General features: G+C 46.5%; 1 protein-coding gene across 1 annotated transcript in view; it reads left to right on the plus strand.

Moving 5' to 3' along the window:
* Positions 1-20,717, plus strand: part of arhgap28 (Rho GTPase activating protein 28) — a 163,421-nt gene that overhangs the window by 120,374 nt on the left and 22,330 nt on the right. Inside the window, exons 5-8 of the mRNA XM_078535969.1 lie at positions 6,124-6,284; positions 8,420-8,585; positions 9,797-9,888; positions 13,639-13,716. Of these exons, the coding sequence (XP_078392095.1) occupies positions 6,124-6,284; positions 8,420-8,585; positions 9,797-9,888; positions 13,639-13,716 (497 nt within the window). The remainder of the gene's footprint in view (positions 1-6,123; positions 6,285-8,419; positions 8,586-9,796; positions 9,889-13,638; positions 13,717-20,717) is intronic.

Genomic DNA, 20,717 nt, shown 5'->3' on the forward strand with positions numbered 1-20,717 from the left:
AAACATGATCTTAAAATGGTCATTTTTGTTTCAATTTCAATAGACATCATTGTTTAGATTTCCAAAGGTTTGTTAAAGAGCTGAGATTATTATGAATTCTTGGCTGAATTTCAAAGGACAGGATTTTTCAGATGGTGGGATTTCCTGCTCCCCCTGTGAGCGGGAGAGGAAAGTGTACCAACTGGTGGGGAGGGTAGGGGGGTGGGGGCACAGGGGTGTGTGGTGGTGGAGAGGTAGGTCTAGTTGTGAGTGGGAGAGGTGGGTGTACCCGGCCGGGAAGGAAGCATGAGGTTCGGGGGTGGTGTGCCACACACACCCATCACTCGTGGTCTGCCTGTGTGCAGCTGAACTGCTAGTGGCGGGGGAGGGGGGAGGTGGAGGGGTGGGGGCATGGTGGTGGGATGCAGGGGGAGGACTCGCAAAGCCTGTCAATGAAGCTGAAAGACACCATTACACATTATTCAGTGAAAGTGAATATATTTTCAGATTATACAGTGACAAAGTGTGGTCACCCGTGCAACCATGTGTGATCAGAATTCTTAACTTGTCCAGGCTTAACACTTCTTCTAGGTGCTGCCCTGACATCTGCAGCAGGGGTGGAGACAGCCTGTGCAATGGTTGGCCCTGTTCCCTCTGATGACTTTGCCATGTGTCCTCTGGAGAGCCGAGGCCTTGAGGGCCCGGGCTTGCTTTGGGTGTCCTGTGGGCCAGCTGCTTCCTCTGTGATGACAGAGGACGAGGTTGAGGGGGGTCACAGACAAAGAGGAGTCGGAGGGAGCGGACAGTCTCTGAGATTCCTGAGTTGATGACCCAGGGGTATTCAGTTGCCGCTCCTCCTCTGTTTGGGTGACCGAGGGGCCCGGCTTGACCCTTCGAGGGGAAGGAGCACCTGGAGAGATGTCGAGGTGCCCTGTTTCCCTCTCGTGTTGCCACTACAGGAACCCACCCATGGCTACTGCGATGGAGTGTAGGTCTGTGGGCATCTCCACATTCTACTAGACCAGGGTCTCCATTGTGTCCGCCATCCTTCCCAAGCAGACTTCTATAGATACACATATGGGCACCACTTCATCAGAGAGCAGATGGACGCACTCCTCCGACTCATGTGTCACTCTGTTGAGAGCTTCCAACAGCTCTGCGTGATGTTCCCACACCTTCTGCTGACTCTCCATTATGAGTTGGAAGGCCGAATCCAGAGGCTTGTCATTAGGCCTCTTCCTCAGCAGTCCTCTGAGTGTCAGGGAGCTTGGCTGAACCTGCCTCCTCCTGCTATGGATACGTGTCTGTGCGGTGACCAACAGATTGTGAACCTGAACCTGCTCCAGATCTAGGTTCAACTGAGGTGTGTGTCTGGTGGAAGGTGTGGGTAAGTGCTGTGATGGGTTTTCCAGGCTGCTTATTTCCAGTTCTCCAATGGAGATGTCCTCTTGGCTGGAGGTGAGGACCTGGCTGGAGCTGAGGGACTGGCTGGCTGAAGGCTTTGGTTGCTTGGCAGAGCTCCCTGTGAGCCAATTTTGAGATGATTAGTGCATGGTAGCACAGTCAAAGGCAGGAGAGAGAGAGCACCCACATTTGCGTTGACAGGAGGATGATGCGGTGCAGGACCCTCATGTGGGTGTTTGCCGCCAAACTCACCATCGCCGCAGGCAGGGTCCACATTGTCATCAGTCAGTGCGATGGCACGCTCCTCAAAATGAGTGAGGGGCCTAACGTGGGCCACTTCACCCCCGGTCTGGGGCTTCTCCCTGCTGTTGTGAGCCAGCTTCTCCTGCATGAAAACAGGTGGAGAGAGTGTGAGCAGATAGCGTGGCATGTTTGTGCGGTGAGCGGAGCCATGGACAGGATGAGGATGTGAGCTCCAGAGGATATGAGCCTGATGGAGATGTGAGGGTGTGTGTGAGAGTTAGTGGTGTTGTCCCTTGAGGTGTGAGATCCCTGTGGATGTGTGATGGGTTTGTGAGTTTGTGAGTTGAGCGTAATGAGGTGATTGACTTACCCTGGTGGATCGGATGATAGTATTCATCCTCTTCTGCACTGGATGGATGGCCTCCTCTGTGCTCCAGTGGCTCTGACCGCCGCCACCTTCCAGGTGGGATTGGTGACTCTGGTGGACCTCCTGCATCCAGAGCAGGGGAAGAGGACACCGCGGCAGCCTTCCGCTATGTCCCAGGGAGGCGTCAGTAAATTTGAAGGCTGCCGTCACCTTTGCTTTTGGGGCCATCTGTCCGGTTGCAGTCCTGGTCTGTAGACATGAAGTAGGCTGCGCTCTGGTGTGCTTTAAATATGGCGCCTGCAGTGAGGAAGCACTGAAGTCACCCCATGGCAGGCAAATCCAAGCCCACCTGCCAGCGATCCGGCGCGTTTCCCAAGAATACATTATTAATGAGCCGGGAAGGAGACACACAGCACAAAAACCCGCCACTGCAGCCGGCGGGTCTTTTTTCACGCCCGCTACCGCACTTTGTGCAAATCGGGGGCGATTCCGTCCTGAGCATCAGGCAAGTTCCCCACTCTGCCAGGTGAATATTGAGTATTAAAATAGAAATAGACTAGAAAAGGGCCATCAAACACTACTCTATTGACTGTCCTATTTCCAAGACACAGCCTCTTCCTGTGCATCATAATGCATTGTTAAACCTTGGTGTGCAAGCGGAGAATGTTCAAGTACAGGACGGAAAACAGTCTAACATTTACAATCTGACCCTTTTGTTCTGGGATGAACTTGTACAAAATCAGATAAAGATTCATCTGGCCACTTGTGATATAGCAAGTGTTGCTTTCTGGAGGTCATGAAATGCAGTTCAGTACCTTCGAGAGCAATATAAATCTGTCCTATTTTCAGAGCATCTCAATATTTTGATGAGGTTGTTTTCCTTGTTGATATGATTCATCCTGTTAGGATAATTAAAAATTTAACCTGGGCTATAATGGCAGATTTGACCATTGTACAATATGAATAATAGAGCCATTTTTCTTAAATATCAATTACATTAAAACCAGGCAGCCCTGTCCATCACCTTGTCTTTTTAAGGATATTAATGATATCATAATCCCCAAAGTCAGGACTTCCCGACACCTGCTTGACTAAAGATATTCAAATCTAACCTTGTGAAACAGTTTTAATTTTAACCCGTATGCTGCTGGTGTAAAGTTGATTTCTAAATAATTGAATTAATTAAAAATATTTTCAACAGTTTTTCCTCAAGATGACTAATGCCTCATAGTAGGGTGTGGTAGTATACTGGCCATGTTACAGGACCAGTCATGGAGAGGCCTGGAACAATCCTGAGGCGTGTTCAAATACAATCAATTTAAATTCAATTAATTAAAAGCAAATCTTGAATCAAAACCAGTATCAGTAAAGGTGACCACGACACTACTGGATTATCGTAAAACCCCATCTGCTTCACTAGGATCCTTCAGGGAAGGAACTCTGCCCTCCTTAACCAGTCTAGCCAATATATGACTCCACCCACAGCAATGTGGCTGACTCTTAGCTGCCCTCTGAAATGGCCTAGCAAGCTACTCAGCTGTGTTCAAGAAGGTGGCTTACTCCCACCTTCTCAAGGACAATTTGGAATGGCTAACAAATGCCCACATCGCATGAATGAACAAGTTTTTTAAAAAATGATTGAAGCAGGGCAGAGCAAAATGTTTTTTATTGATCCGCTTAGATCCACTTGGAAGACATGTCAAGGGCCAGAGTGCAACAAGGTTAGAAAGACACGTGATGAATCAAGAAGTAGTGATTAGGGAATACCAAGCTTAGCTTTTAAAAGCCTGTGGATTGTGGCAGTAGAAGATGTGTGGAGGCTGAGGACTTCAATAGCTTTTAGACCCTGGGAAAGAATGAATAGGAGCAGATGCGTTGTCTTGGTTTCAACACACAGATGGAGGTAGAAGACCCATGTAGAATGGCAACTTTGAAATTTAGAAGAGTTAAGACATGATAATTTCAATAAAATCCTGATATTAATAAATTAGAGAAAACCTAGTAAAGGTGGAATGAGAGTTGATGAGGGTGCAGGTTACATGATGAGGATGGGGGCTATAGGGTGAGGCCAACCCTATATGATGATATGATGTTTGTGGTCAAAGTTTGAGGGTGGTCAGATACCCAAAATGGACCATTGTTTAAGGGTACAGCATGAAATGCCATCCTCCTTTACAGGAGAACTCAGGTAACCTTACTGAACATAAAGCTAAATGGCTCCAACCACATGGTGCAGGGCAATTGGGATGTCTTTCTTTGTTACTTGTTCCAGGCATTTAAACAAATTAAAACTAAGAATGAACTCCATCATAACTAAGCTTTCTTACAGGTTAGATCAAGGCAGTAATATTAAAACTAGGAGATACAATGGGCGGAATCTAATGACACACCCGGGATCAGAACATGGGATTGCCTATTTGTGCAGGAGGTGAAATGTCAGCTTCCCGACTGCAGGATGAAAGTTGGGAATTAAGTTGGCGGCGGATTAAAAGCGGATTGTGGTTCCTGACGGCAAGTGGCAGGAACCTATTCTCAATGTTTGGCACGTCATGCATACCCATGACGTATAAAATACATGGTCGTCAGATTAAATGGTGCTTTTGAGATTAAGTCATCAGCAAACGTGCTTTCAGACTCACGACTGATTAAAGGTGGTGTGCAGCAGGCGAGGTAGTGTCCCTGGTGGATTTAGAATGAGTAGGAGCTGCTTTTCTTGTCTTGGAGGGAGAGGAATCTTTGTTGGACTGGGGAGAGGAGGCTGAGTTGTTGCATTAAGCTTGGGTGACAGCTGCCCAGTGAAGTCAGGACATGGCTGCCCCAAGGGGGAGAGGTCAGGTTGCAGAAGGGTTGTAGGGGCACAGAAGGAGGGAGCTGGGTGACACAGGTCAAATCGAAGGCAGATCAGGCAGGATAGAAGGGAGACCAAGGGTGATTGAAGGCAGGTCAATGGTGAGGGTGGGAGAGTCGAAGTTAACTGAGGGCAGGTCGAAGATGATAGAAGGAGGGTTGAGGATGATGTTTGGCAGGACGAGGGTGACGGGGGTGGGAGGGGGTAAGTCCAGAGTGCTGGGAGCCAGCTTGATGGTGTTGGAGGGCAGCTCAACAGACAGCTGATCATGGGTGATGATGGGTGGCTCGAGGGTCACTGAAGGCAGGGCAAGGGTGATGGAGGGAGGGTCAAGAATATTGGGGGGAAGGTCAAATGTGACTGAAGGAGGGTGCAAGGCAATGGCTTGCAGTTCCAGTGTCACTCCAGCGACTGTTCAGCAATATAGATGCAACAGCAGGAAGAGGTGGTGGGAGACCAGGTCAATGAGGGAGTTGGTCAGCAGCCTCAAAAGTCACCATGGTCTTGAATTTCTACAGCACCGGGTCTTCCAGGGCTCGATCCATGGGGGCAAGTGTGGCATCTCTCAGTCAGCCATATACAGATGCATAAGGGAGCTCACCAATGCCATGTTGAAAAGGGCAATTTTGATTTTTGCGAATTACCACTTACCCTGAGATCCAGGTAGCCAGAACTGTTGGAATCAGCTCCCTAGCTGGATTTCCCCATGTACAAGGGCAATTGGTTGCGCAGCATGTGGTGCTGAGATCTCCCTGGGAACAGCCAGCATTATTCACAAACCAAAAGGGGTTTCATTCCATCGATTTGCAGCTGGTTTGTGAGCACTGAAAATTAATCCTGCAGCTGTGCGCTCGCTTTCCAGGGAGCTCTTACGACTCGTACATTCTCAGTCACTCAGGTGCCACAGCTGTTTGCTCCCCCTGCACAACTGTAGAGGTGGCCAATGGGTGACAGGGGATATCCCCCGAAAACCTGGCTCATGACACCTGTGTGGAACCCACCAAATCCAGCAGAGCAGAGGTACAATGCCGACCCTGCCGCAGCAAAAGCAACAATAGAACAGACCATTGGACGGCTGAAGCTGTTCTTCACTCCAGTCCAAAGGTGAATGGTTATTGGAGTTGTAGATGAACATTAAGTCTATGAGTTATGACTATTCCATACTCTGCAATTCAGAACAGATTAATAATCTATCCGGACAAATATTTCACATGGTTTGTGGCTGGAATGCATGTTTTGGGTTTAAACACTGTTAATGCCAACAAAATTTTTTTTCCCTTAGAGAATAACACAATTGGTCAAATAGAAAGCCAGCAAAACAGCCCAGAAATAACAGAGGACCTGAACTGGGACATCCCCTATTCTGAGTCTCTGACAGCAGCTCAGAAAGAACAGCGGTGTAGAAACAACTGTACAAAGCGGCCCAGCAGCACGACATTACCTGTAAGTGAGAGGGTGATTGTGCTTGAATTATTTCATCAGACAAGTTTAACAGCAGCTATGCGGTTTCTCAGAGTTCTACCAAGAAATGGGCGTACTGAGGTTGGAGATTGCTGGTTGAATGCAAAACAAGCCTTAAACTCAAAGTCCAGACCTATATTCTGCAATATTCAAATGCCCAAATCAAACTCAGAGCTATAGATGGAGCACTGCGGAGTTCCTCTCCCCTTACATTTATTGTGGCAAAATCGCTGTTGAAACATTTCATTTCATGAGTTCTACATATTCTACCTGAACACAGTATTCATTGCCGGAAGTGGTTTTATTATTTTCTGCCTTTTGTATTAAAGAAAGAAAAACTTACATTTATATAAAGCTTTTCACGAGCACATCTTTACAGCCAATGAAATACTTTTGAAATTTATTTGCTATTGTTGTAATGTTCAATTGTTCCAACTGTCCTGTGTTTGAATATGAGAGACTGGTAACTGATCTATGCTCACTGTGCTTGATTGGTTAAGCCTGGGTGTGGACTCAGAGAAAGGTAAACAGACACACAGAAGCTATTAGAAGCCAAGAGCTAAGGCATGGTGAAGACATTTTAAAGCATTGTATAAAAGTCTGTAAATAAAGGTTCTGCATACTTAGAACTAGTGTCATCACTGCATAAATCTAAGATATAAAATAACAGTTGTAATGCAAGAAATGCAGCAACCAATTTGGCGCACAGCAAGCTCCCACAAACACCAATATGATAATGACCAGAGAATCTGTTTTTGTGATGTTGATTGAGGGATAAATATTGTCTAAGACACGAGGGATAACTCTTCTGCTCTTCTTCAAAATAGTCACATGGGATCTTTTACATCCACCAGAACAGGCAGATGGGGGTCCTCAGTTTGGAGTCTCATTTGAAAGGTGGGACCTCTCACAGTGTAGCACCCCCTCAGTACTGCACTGAAGTGTCAGTCTGGATTTTTGTGCTCACAACCTGGAGTGGGACTTGAACTTGGGACCTTGTGACTCAGAAGCAAGAGTGCTAACAACTTAACCCAAGCTGTTTGGGGCTATTGGGGTGAGGTTGCTCTGCTCTCAGGCCTGTTCCTTGCTAGTTTATAAATAGCCTCAGTGAAGTACATAAGAGTGTCCACTCATGGGTTTCTTTTAGATTTTCCTCTTTATCCTGCAATGAAGTCCCTGTCCAGCACCTCACCATGCTTGAAGTTGGTACTTGGGGCTGAATTTTACAGGCTACCCATAGGCGGGAGGACAGGCAGGTAGACTCGTAAGTTAAGGCACCATGCCATTGGCAGTGTACCCGCTGCCATCCCACCCGCCCTGCCCCTCTACGATTTTACGAGCATTGGGAGAGGCATAACCGGGCCACCCACCTGGGACCCAATTGAGCCCCTTACGTGGGCAATTAATACCCAACTAAGGGCCCCGTCCTGCTGCTGCCCCAATACAACGCCAGTGGGAGAGGCCTACGTCCAACGTGCAGCCCAGCAGATATGACCCTGTGGGTCAGTGAAAGGAGGGTGTCTCCTTCCCGGGCCCCATGTGCCAATTGGAGGACCCCGTCCAACAGGCCCCCATGACCCCACCCTTGTCAGCCAGGCCCCAGCAAGATCCCAGACTTAACTGAATGTTGGGGTCCATTGCTGACTGCCACCTCCCTGGCCTACTGCAGTACTGGCAGGGGCCACCACTCCTGCTAGGCGCTCCTGGTGTCCAGAGCTGCCGGCCTCCAATTGACCGACAGACCTGTAGTCCTCCTGCAGATGGATGGAAGGCCACCTCATATTAATTAAAGGGGTTGTCGCTGTAAAAAATTTAAAGCAGGCTAAGCGGAGGCAGGCTCACCCCCAAAATTTACACTGAGATCGGGGAGCCTGCCCTCAGCCTAAAAGCCAGCCCATGGTGTATGGGGGTTATAGACAGGAACATTTGTTGCAGCACTCCCTGGGACAGAGTAACTGAACTCTAAAGTGCATGTTGCAATGTTCCACATTTCAGGCAGAATGCTAGCTTATCTCTCAAACTCCACTCAGAGTTTTACAATGTAATATTTATTTTTCAAAGAAGCAGCAATTGTTTCAGGAAGTTTGTAAATTGTTTTGACTCTATTACAATTTCAGAAATTTACTATTCCGAAAGACAGGCTGGGGTTAACACGAATTGGAGATCTATCCTGTCAGGATATGAAAAAGATCCATAACCTCGCTCTAATAGAGATAACGACATTCTACGATGCACTAGGAATAGAGCTGAAGAGGAACAGGACTCTGAGGGTCAAAGCAAAGGGTGAGTTGTCTACAACACTAACCGTATCCTTTCGTTGGGGCATCAACACACAAAGGTATGTCCAAGATCATAAACCTCTAGGTTTAGGCTTGTGGCTGCTTTTATCATTTGCATTTATTCAGCTTTCATTCTGTATCTGTGTGGTTGAGTGCCATTTGCAAACGAAGCAGATAAGAAGGTGATGCAAAGATAAAAGCAAAGAACAGCGGATGCTGGAAATCCAAAACAAAGACAAAAACAAAAATACCTGGAAAAACTCAGCAGGTCTGGCAGCATCGGTGGAGAGGAGCACAGTTGATGTTTCGAGTCCTCATGACCCTTCAACAGAACTAAGTAAAAATAGAAAAGGGGTGAAATATAAGCTGGTTTAAGGGGTGCTCTTCTTGTCCCAACCACGCCCCCCCCACTTAAACCAGCTTATATTTCACCCCTTTTCTATTTTTACTTAGTTCTGTTGAAGAGTCATGAGGACTCGAAACGTCAACTGTGCTACTCTCCACCGGTGCTGCCAGACCTGCTGAGTTTTTCCAGGTATTTTTGTTTTTGTTTTTGTTTAAGAAGGTGATGCAAGTTCATGAAAGGCTTGGTGCAATGGATTGTCTAGAAGAACCTGAAAACATAACAAGTGTCAAGAGCGAGAAGAGACCATCAGGCCCCATTGAAGCCGATCTCTCCAGTAATATAGCTGCCTTGTATTGTGTCCAGCTGCCTTTTGAAAGTCTCTGAATCTTTTGTCTTCACAACCCTGGTAGATTGGTCCAAATATATAAGAACATAAGAAATAAGAGCAGGAATGGGCCATGCAGCCCCTGGAGCCATTCAGTACAATCATGGTTGATCATTGACCTCAATTCCCGCCCAATCCCCAAACCCCTTGATTCCCTGAGAGTTCAAAAATCTACCTCAGCCTTGTGTGGACTCAACAACTCTGCAGCCATAGCCTTTGGAGTAAATAACATCTTCTATTGCCTGCTCTAAATTTATTTTCATCAGTTTTACTTACCTTGTGATCAGCAGCACTAACATTCAATTAAAATCTCAGTCGTGCGCCAAACACCAGAATTCCAACAAAGTTTCAGAGAAAGCAGGGCGAGATTGTTTAGGAAAAATAGTTGGAAGGCATCAAAATACCGCAAAAATATATTTTACTGCTGCTTCTCATTCAAAAATTAAGATGACATGTGTTTTAATAAGTTCCTTGTTGGTTACAGAAACTGGCCCCTTTGGTGTCCCCCTCACAACACTGCTTGAAAACGATCAAAAGAAAGTTCCGGGAACAAAAATTCCTCTCATCTTTCAAAAAGTAAGTACAATGTTCGGTGCAGGAATTGCCTGATTAAACCGAGGCTTAATATGGGCCAGCATAGCTTTCATTGTAATGCAGAAAGGTAGTGAGGAGTCCAGTGGTGCATAGAGCGAAGTTCAAAGACGGGGGTGTACAATAGATCGGCAAACACTTGAATATCATACACATCACCATCTGCATTGAAGAACAATAGATATTCTAAAAAATGTACAAAAAAAGATTAAGTTTGATGGTTTGGCTTTAGGTATCATTGCTTTGTGCATGTAATGAAACAGACCCTGGAGAATGCAACAGTTTAATCTCCTCCTGAATGATCTTCTTGGCCCTGAACCAACAGGCATTTCCTCAGCCCAGCTGGGTTGTGGTGTTATGCAAGGCCTCTTCATCTTTGATGCCTGTGAGGCAGTAATTCAACAGGCGTCCACATTTCCTTAATGCTACATTGATACAGAGGGAGTATTTGGAAAATTGATTTCTCTTTACTTCAAGGTTTCCTCACAGTGAACTGATCTCTTCAAATATTGATGAATACTGTTCTTTAAAGGGTTTTTTTGTCTCTCTGGATGAACTTAAAACTGAATTGTTAGTTCTCCACATTGAATCCACTGTATAATTTAGTGTGAAATTCAATCAGGTTGGGGAGGTGTGGGTGTTGGGGCAGTCACAGACTTTCTGCAAGTTAGACCAGACGAGTCTTTCTTTTGGAGTGAAACTCCCTCATTTTGGTGTAACCATGTGATCTTTGTTGACACATCGCATTCTTCTAAGAGCAAAGTAAAGCTCCACCTCTTTAAATGGAGCTGTTATGTGTTTTGGGACAACTCTGTTGTTCTTATTCCAGATTTCTTGGCTCCCATTTGATATTATTTTTTGTTAGTGAGCTCTAACTCACCTGTGCCTTCAGGAATATCTTCAATGGCCTTTGTAAATTCTCAGTGATGCGCCCAAGGTAACATTCCGTTTAATACATTTTAGTTTGGAGTTATCCTATTAAGTGTCAGATCGCCACCACCTTGGACCTCATTTTAGATTGAAACTAATGAATGCACTTGCTTAACTGCCCCCGAACAAGCAGAGATGTAACAGTAATGTAACATTCTGGCCTAAAGGTTCGAGCATCCTCAAAAATGGAACATCCTCAAATGTTGACCTTTCTCTCCTGAGGGTTTGGACTCAACAGTGAGGACGAGTACAGATGCATCAATTGTCCAGGCCTCAGTTAGATTCCATTTAGAGCTAGGGTTGCCAACTGTGACTAAATATATTCCTGGAGGTTTCATCACATGACCTCTCCCCATGCTCTAGCCATTAGTCAGACCAACGCATCCATCCTTGTGACGTATTGCCTTTCTACGCTAATTGGAAAGCAAAAAGACACATTACCCAATTGGATGATGCTTGACTGTCAGCCAAACAGCCTTTTCCCCTCCATTTCCAATATTTCTCTATCTGGTAAAGAGAAATGTTCAAAGAAAATGAAAAAGAAACCTTTTTTTAAAAAAATGTCCCAATGATTTTTCTCCAGGGTTGCACACAGCAGTGTCTTGGAAATTGATCTTCAATTCCTGGGGACTCCAGGCCAATTCTGGAGGGTTGGCAACCTTAATTGGAGTACTGCTTTCAGTTTTAGGTACCGAACCTTAGCTACATGCATTGGCCTTGAAGGGGGTTGTAAGAACCATGTCCCATAAAATTGCCAAAAGTTTGCCTTTGAGATTTGTAAAGGAAATGCCTTGTAAATGGCCTGAGGACACACAGTTTGTGGTTCAGCTGTGGAATTGAGTGCTGGGGTGTAAACCGTGAATACAGGCTTTTAAGCAATTAAGTCATAAAGTATTATCCCTGGCTTGGTTCCAGGGAAGAAGCACTTAGTGGGCTGCAAAGAGGTCGTGACTCTTACTTTTTTGTGTGGGTCCCTTTGTTAAACGTAAGGCTGTAAGGTGAGGGTAGAGGGTTGGAAAGGTGGAGGCAGCTTGTCTGGAAATGCTGGGAAGAATCGACTTGGAGGAGATCATTAACACAAAAAAGCACAAGCTCTTCTATCAAATGGGTCACTCGGGTAGAGCTTTGCTTTGCTAGTAAAGTAACGGTCTTTCTAAGTCCATGTGCTTCCCAGAAGAAGGCTTTTATTTCCTCGACTCTGGTAAGAACTTTTTAGCAGATCTAGCAGATGTAAGAAGCCGGTTTATCAAAGCAAGGTACTTATAAGAATAAAGATCCCCAAGGGTAGTAGGGCTGAAGGAGAGATATGGAGGGATGAGGCGATTTACAGTGACTTCTGAGCTCCCCAGCATCGTATTGTGGGGGTACCCAAAGATGCGCTGAGGAATCCCCTTTGGAAGCTCACAAGGTGAGGTTTGCACAGCAATTGCCCAGAAGTGCAAACTTCCCTTGGGCAATTGCCCTGCACTGGGAACCAATCGAAAATGTGATTTAAATCGCAAACTTCGGTTGGTTCCAACTGGGTTACACCAATAGTTATCCAGAAAATATTAGAAGGATTAAAACCACTTCTAACTTCTGGGTAACTATTCTACAGACCCAGACCAGCCCCCCATGGAAATCCCCCCACCCCCCGACCACGTGCGGCCACGGGATGTCCCCACCCCCTAGACGCCCCAGGGTCTTCCCCCCCGCCCCCTGACTATTCGCCCATGGGATTCTTCCCACCCACATGGGACTTCTCCCCTCCCCTACTGGCGTTGCCGACCCTCACATATATCCCCCTCCCAGGCCCAACTGGACCCAATCTGAGGCCTGACACCCTCCCGCCCACAACCCCTCCCAAGGCCCGAACCGATTGGACCCGAGGACCAGCTCGACCTGAGACCTGACCCCCCCCCCGGACCTCTGATCCCCCTGGACCTCCAACCCCTCGATCTCCAACTCCCCCCACAGCCTCTGATTCCCACCCCGCACCTCAAAATCTATCCGCTTACTTTAGACTCTTATCTTCTCTCTGGCCTGTCAAAGACCTTTAAATTTCAATGGGTCTTTAAACCTTGGTTTATGGCAGCTGGCATTGTTAAAAAAAGGGGCATGGCCTCCTTCATTTCGACTCTCCTGGACTTCGACGCTGGGCCCTGGAGATGTGCTGCGCTGCCTGGATCTCACCCAACCTGAATCAGAAGGTCAGGCGAGATAGCATTGAAAAAAATTGAGGTTGGTATTTGGGCATGGAGTGACAATCTGACACTAACTGCCACTCCGAGGAAGTTCAGGCCCAATGTGTTGTCGGACTGGGAGCCAATAGTGAGCCTAGCTTAACAATGACTTGGTGCAAGGTAGGATAAGGGGAGCCAAGTTTTGGATGAGCTCAAGTTTATGTGGGGGTGGAAGATGGGAGACTGGCCCAGGAAAGCATTGGAAGAGGCAATAATTTAGAGCTAACAAAGATGTGCAGGTTTCAGCAGCAGATAAGCTGTGGAAGGGGCAGAGAGTCTTATACGGAGAGGGAAGTAAGTGGACTTGGTGAGAGAGATGGCCAAACAGGCTTGGGGTAGAGGTGGTGGTTTAATAGCCTACTCCTGTTACATGAATAAAGTTCCAACTGCATCAGAGGTGGGTTGGTGCAGGAGCATAATTGTGATGCTTGAAATGAAGGATAGACTGAAGGGATTTCAGATCTGGCTGACCCAGCACGAACAATAAGTGACACTTACTCTGTCCCTTTCATTCAAATGTGTTTACTTGAGTTGCCATAATGAAAATAGGTTAAATTTGTATCATAAATATTCCTTGTCCTAGCTTTTGTCAAGAATGGAGCAAACTGGTTTGGATGCTGAGGGAATTCTCCGAGTACCGGGGTCTGCCTCACGAGTGAAGGTAGGAGTTACTTCCCTTTCGCCTTCTCATGATTAATATTCATTACAGCGTCATGACATAAAATAACGGGTCATTCCTTGGACCGTGGCCTTCTAAAAGGTCAATAGTTCATTCCAGTTGAGAAGAAATTGCTGCTAAGAGCGATGAAGTTTAAAAGCCACGATGTGCGGGTTAGAGGTCAACATGAAATAATGTCAAAATATGGGCCCCGAGTTAATCATTGAAACTTAAATGTTTTCAATGACCATCTGAAGATATTTTTAAGTGAAAAAGCGTATTAATGCTTAAAGGCAGTGACTGATAATTGAGTATTGTGTCATCACAGAATGGTCATCACCCAAAATTCTTTGTTTATTGAGTTCCTGTTCTCAGTACAGTACTATATAGGGTGAAGGGGGTCAATCAGAGGACATATGCTTCTTGACGGAGAGTGAGAGAGAATCTGATGGCAAGTTACATTGCCATTTTGGCATGTTTCCCAGGGTGAGAATTTTAAAATTGAGGCATTGACGAACCAGGAGCCAACCTAGGTTAGCGCTCAGAGGGGTCATAGGTGAATCGGTCAGAGTTAGGACACGGGCACCAGAGCTTTGGATGAGCTCGAGCCTACGGAGTGTGGAGGTTGGACAGGGGAGCAGACTAGCCAATAATCTAAAGGGAACAAAGGCATGGACAGAGGTTTCTGCAGCAGATGGCCTAAGATGGGCAATGTAATGTTGTGGATTTGAAGTAGGTGGTTTCTGAATCTATCTATACTTAAAATCAGTGACCCAATGAGCCAGTATTGTGAGATCATATGGGATGCTATGAGGCTGAATTTGACAAATCCACAGAATTGAACATATCAACATAATTTGAGCTGCAATGTAGCTTTAGTGAGACATACCATCTTCAGCCAGAAGTCCTATATGGACGATTCATCTCAGCCCCATCCTGAGATTCCCAGCTTCGTAGATGCCAATCTTCAGCTATTTCAATTCACTCCTTCTGTCATCAAGAAACAGCTGAAGGTATTGGATACTGCTAAGGCTCTAGCAGCAGTCCAGCAATAGTACTGAAGACTTACGCTCCAGAACTACCCACGCTCCTATCCAAGCTGTTCCAGTACAGCTACAATGCTAGCATCTACCCAACAATATGGAAAATTGCCTCAGCTTGTTCTGTCCACGAAAAACAGAATAATTCAACCCGGCCAATTACCGCCCCATTTGTCTACTCTTAATCATCAGCAAAGTGATGGAAGGGGTCATCAACAGTGCTATAAGTGACACTTACTCAGCAATAACCTGCTCACTGATGCTCAGTTTGGGTTCCAACAGCGCCACTCAGCTCCTGACCTCATTACATCAAGACAGCATTTGACTGAGTATGGCATCAAGGAGCCCTAGCAAAGCTGAAGTCAGTGGGAACCGGGGGAAAGCTCTCCACTGGTTGGAGTACATAGCAGAAAGGAAGCTTGTTGTTGTTGAAGGTCAATCATCCCAGTCCTGGGATATCACCGCAGGAGTTCCTCAGGGTAGTGTCCTAGGCCCAACCATCTTCAACTGCTTCATCAGTGACCTTCCCTCCGTCATAAGGTCAGAAGTGGGGATGTTCACTGATGATTGCACAATGTTCAGCACCATTCGCAACTCCTCAGACGCTGAAGCAGTCCATGTTCATATGCAGCAAGACCTCGACAACATTCAGGCTCGGGCTGATAAGCCCTAAGTTACATTTGTGCCACACAAGTGCCAGGCAATGACCATCTCAAACAGGAGAGAATCTAACCATCTCCTCTTGACATTCAATGGCATCACCACTGCTGAATCCCCCACTATCAACATCCTGGGGCGTTACCATTGACCAGAAACTGGACCAGCCATATAAATGCTGTTGCCAAAAGAGCAGGTCTGAGGCTGGGAATTCTGTAGTGAGTAACCCACCTCCTGACTCCCCAAAACCTGACCACCATCTACAATGTACAAGTCAGGAGTGTGATGGAATACTCTCCACTCGCCTGGATGAGTGCAACTCCAACAACTCTGAAGAGGTGCGACACCATCTAGGACAAAGCAGCCTGCTTGATTGGCGCCCGACCCACCACCTTAAAAATTCACTCCCTCCACCACTGACACACAGTAGCAGTATCTACAAGATGCACTGCAGTACCTTTCCAAGACTCTTTCGACAGTACCTTCTAAACCCGCAACCTCTACCACCTATAAGGACAAGGGCAGCAGATGTATGGGAACACCACCACCTGCAAGTTCCCCTCCAAGCCACACACCATCCTGACTTGGTACCAAATCGTCATTCTTTCACTGTTACTAGATCAAAACCCTGGAACTCTCTTCCTAACAGCACATGGACTTCAGCAGTTCAGGAAGGCAGCTCACCACCACCTTCTCAAGGGCAATAAGTGATGGGCAATAAATGCTGGCCTAGCCAGCAATGCTGACATCCCATGAAGGAATAAAAAAAATAGAGAATGAATGAGGATAACTTCATTAGACATAATGGGTGATATTTAATACCCGTGGGCTGGAGAGTCAGTGAGAGCCTCGTGCCCCCTTTTTTTAGGGAAGACCTGCCATGCTGGCACTTAACTGGGCAGTGGTGAGCCTTCACCAGGATCAAAGACCCTGGAGGGGGTGCAAGTCCCACCCAGCCTCTGATTGGCCAGCAGCTCTATTGCATGACAGTATCACCAGGGAGCGAAGGCTGCTACTGGTGGAACACAATCGTCACTGGATCCCAGATTACAGGTGAGTGATGGTGGGTCGCAGGGTAAGGGGTCAGGTGGGGTGGGGGGGGGTTAGTGAGGGGGGTCAGCAGCAAGGGCAAAGGGGTGGCTGTCAGTGGGCCCCTCAATTCTTGATGCTGGACCCCTCCATCATACACCGAGTGCCTTTGAATGAGGGATCCCCCCTCCCCTCTGGAGCCTGCAAGCATCCCTGCACGAGTTTGCATGTCATGTACCTTGCATGGTGCACACCCCGCCCCCCACCCCCCACCCCCCCAAACCCCCTTCACCCACTGCGGTGGCAGGATGAGGCCATTAAGTTGGGCATCAATTGCCCGCTTAAGGGCCTTAATTGGTGGTGGGGCAGGAAGGCAGTCCACAAGCTATCCTTCCATGGCCTTAATCCAGGTGTTTCCAGCAGAAATGCGACAGGGTCCACACCCTCCCACCTGATTAAATGCCCCCCCACCACCGAACTTACCATGGGAGAGGGCATTAAACTCTGCCCAATGCCACTCGTAGAGCTGTATCTGCTTAACATGAGTTGAACATGATGCCCTGGCACTTGCTCAGTGACATCATCGGGTGATCAGCACAAGTGCAGAATGATGAAGACCAACACTTAAACGCTCTAGGAGGTGGCTGTGGTGATTGATTGTGAATTGTGTATGGGTTATGGATCATTTTCAGGTCACCTTTGACATAAAGTGAATACTGACACTAAGTCCTAACTTTTGTATCTTGGGCTGTCAAACAAAGTCGTTTGCCTCACATGTGTCAGGCTCTCTGAAAGGTGAACCCACTGCTGGTGTAATGGGACAGAAGGGAGAGAGCGCGGCTCAGGACCTCATATGGATCACGTTCTTTTTTCCCTTCCTGCTCTCCCACATGTGCTCCATTCCCTCTGGGCTCCTCTCTCCTGCCCATCAACTACTCCTTCTCTGCTCCCTCTGGGCTACTGCTCCGCACCCCCTCACTTCCCCCTGCCCCAGCCCACCCTGTGCTCTGCTCCCTCAAGGCCCCAGCTTTCAGCTATGTGAATAGTTAACGAATATCCTTCTACAACTAATATTGCAGCAAATATCATGAGTTTAATTAAAGCACAGTTAAATCTTCTCTGTTTACTTGATTACTGTTTACATAATTAACTATTTAGTTACTAATTATGTTCTGTTGCATTTAAATGTTGTAGGACTCACAGATTGCATAGCCATACTGTAATTGTTACTTGTTTTAAATCCCCTTTGTATGACAGATGGGGTAGTATCAGGGCTCATACTCTATTAGTTCAGGCAATGAAGAGGCATTTCTTTGTTCTGCTTAAATGCGTCTTGATCATATCTGTTGCTTAGTAAAAAATTAGGCTGTTTGGAAAAATGGAAGACACTGATGAGTGACTAATCCTCCAAACATTTCCCTTAGCTGCCTGTGCACTGTTCTCACACTGCCTTATATGTGCATTGGAAGATTACAGATTATGTGTGCACCGTACATGAGAATCAGTCTAAAAAGATGAAGAACGAATGGGATCTGGAAAGCTCCTACTTCACACTAGCCCACCATGGTCTCATATTAGGACATTCCCTGTGGTTTGACATCTCTCACTGCCGTGTGATGAGATCCTGATCCTGCCTCGAGTATCAGAGGGAAACAAAGCCCTTTTATTAAGGAGCACTATGGGACACTGGGAATGTGATTCACCATGTGACAGTTTCACAGAGAAGCTTCTGTATACAGATCACTGCTGGTGGTAGACTGAAAGTATGCAGGCTGTCTGCCTTTGTGCTTTGGTATGGCAGGACAGGGCTCGAAAGGGGAAAGGAAAGACTCTCCTAGACCGACCCTTGCTTCTCTCCTTCCTGCTTGGTCTCCTTTTGGCATCCTAAAGCACTCTGAGAGCTCTCTTTGTACATGAGGAGCCCTGTACGAATGTAATTTGTGGTCGCTGCGGTAAAGAGAACTTCGAATGTGAGAGCAGGGAAAGAAGAAGGGAAAGATGGGGAGTGGATGGAGAGGCAGAGAAGGCTTTGGGTTTAGATTGCCCTGCACTCCACTATGTCAGGAACATCCCAGCACGATACTGTCCATCTTTCACATTGTGCGGAGGGCCAGGGTCTCCGTGCTGAGATTCTTTTCCAGTTCCATTAAGTTATAAAAATCAATCATTATCTTTTCATTGATACATGCTCTAGTTTTTCCTCTTGTTCAGTGTGATTGGCAGGAAATCTGAAGCTTCAGTCAGCCTGTAATCGGAAACACAAAGTAAGCTTCTTTAAATGATTTTAACTCGAAACCGAGACCATTCCATCATTCGGGTGACCAGACAATAATTTGGAAGAAGGGAAACCTAAGAAAGAAAAGCACACGTTTGGTTTTCTTGCAGCTAAACTATTCCGTTCTGGAAAGAATTTGCCTGTTGCTAAAGAGAGGAAACAAAACAACAGCAATAACAGGATACCCCAAACTGTAAACAAATGCATCACAGGACTTACTCTGAATAATTTCCAGTTTACACTGCTAAGGAAAGTGATTTAGCCTATGAAAGTAAAATGAATAAACTATCAATAACATCAAAAGCCTTGAGTTGGCAATGTCTTGCCCACAGCCCATTGAAATCTTCCCATCTCGACATGTTTGTGGCCTTTGACATGGTTGACCACACTATCCTCCTCTAATGCCTCTCCACTGGCTTCCAGCTGGGTAAGCTTGCCCTGGCCTGGTCCCATTCTTATCTATCAAATCATAGCCAGAGAATCACTTGCAATGACTTTTTTCCCTTTCCTGTAATGTAACCTTTGGTGTCCCTCAAGAAGCTACCCTTTGCCCCCCTATTTCTCATCCACATACTGCCCTGGACGACATCATCTGAAAACACAGCATCAGCTTCCGCATTTACACTGACGACACTCAGCTCTACCTCACCTTCGCCACCTCACTCGACCATCTCTACTGACTCTAAATTGTCAGACTGCTTTGTCCAGTGTCCAGTGCTGGAAGAGCAGAAATGTCCTCCAATTAAATATTGTGAATACCAAAGCCTTCAGTCCCCTGAGAAAGGTTCCGCTCCTTTGTCATCAATTCCATTGCTATCCTGGGAACTGGCTGAGACTGAACCAGACTGTTTGCAGCCTTGGTGTTATATTTGGTCCCAAGTTGAGATTCTGACCACATGTCCGCACCATCACTTGCATCGCCTAATTTCATTTCTGTAACACCATCTGACCCTCAATCTGTTGCTGAAACCTTCATTCGTGTCTTTGTTGCTTGACTATTCCAACACGATCCTGGCCAGCCCATCATGTTCTACCTTCAGTAAACTTGAAGTCATCCAAAACTCTGCTTCCTGTGTCCTAACTCATACCAAACCCCTTTCATTCATCTCCCCTTCGCTCGCTGACCTACACTGGCTCCCAGTTAAGCCTCGATTTTAAAATTCTTACCCTTGTTTTCAAATCCTTCAATGGCCTCACTCCTCCCTATCTCTGGAGCTTCCTCCAGCCCTACAATCCTCAGGTATTTGCACTCCTCCAATTCTGGCCTCTTGAGCATCCTCGATTTTAATTGCTCCACCATTGGCAGCCGCTCCTTCACCTACCAAGGCCCTCGGTTCTGGAATTCCATCCCGAAGCCTCTCCACTGCTCTTTCCTCCTTTATGACATTCCATTAAAGCCACCTTCTTTGGCCAAGCTTTTGATCATACAATCTAATATTTCCTTATGTGTCTCTGTGTTAAATTTTGTTTGGTAGCACTACTGTTGGGCGAGTGGGGGTTGGTTTCACTGCGATAAGTGTGCTGTATAAATGCAAGCTATTGTCGGGTAATTCCATGAGAGTAACGCCAGTCCCTGCTATTCTTGCTTCCTCTTGGGGTGGTGCTGCAACTCACTCAGCCTGTCAGAATAAACACAGGGTGAGACTAGCATCAGAATTTCTTTTGGGCTCCTCCTTCTCAGATGCCTTAGCTCTGGCAGGTGTTTGGCGGAAATCCAATTTATGTATGTAAACGAGGTTTCTGCCAAAGCTACAATGGCAAAACAGAAGCCCTGAGGACGTTCTGGGCGATAGTTTCTTCTCCCTAACTCGAAGGAAGAACAGGGAGATTTGCTAACGCGTGTGAAATGAAGTGCCTTGGAAACAAGTCTGCTTGTGCTAATTGAGAACTTGATGATAACAGTACTGCGTGAGGCCTTTTTCATTTTTGGTAAGTCAAACATAGCCCACCACACCCCCCTTCCAGTGTTTCAGTATTGTCTCCCTGTGCCGTGTTTGGTTCCT

Source organism: Cetorhinus maximus, unplaced genomic scaffold (genome assembly GCF_964194155.1).
Source record: "Cetorhinus maximus unplaced genomic scaffold, sCetMax3.hap1.1 HAP1_SCAFFOLD_790, whole genome shotgun sequence".
Classification (NCBI taxonomy): Eukaryota; Metazoa; Chordata; class Chondrichthyes; order Lamniformes; family Cetorhinidae; genus Cetorhinus; species Cetorhinus maximus.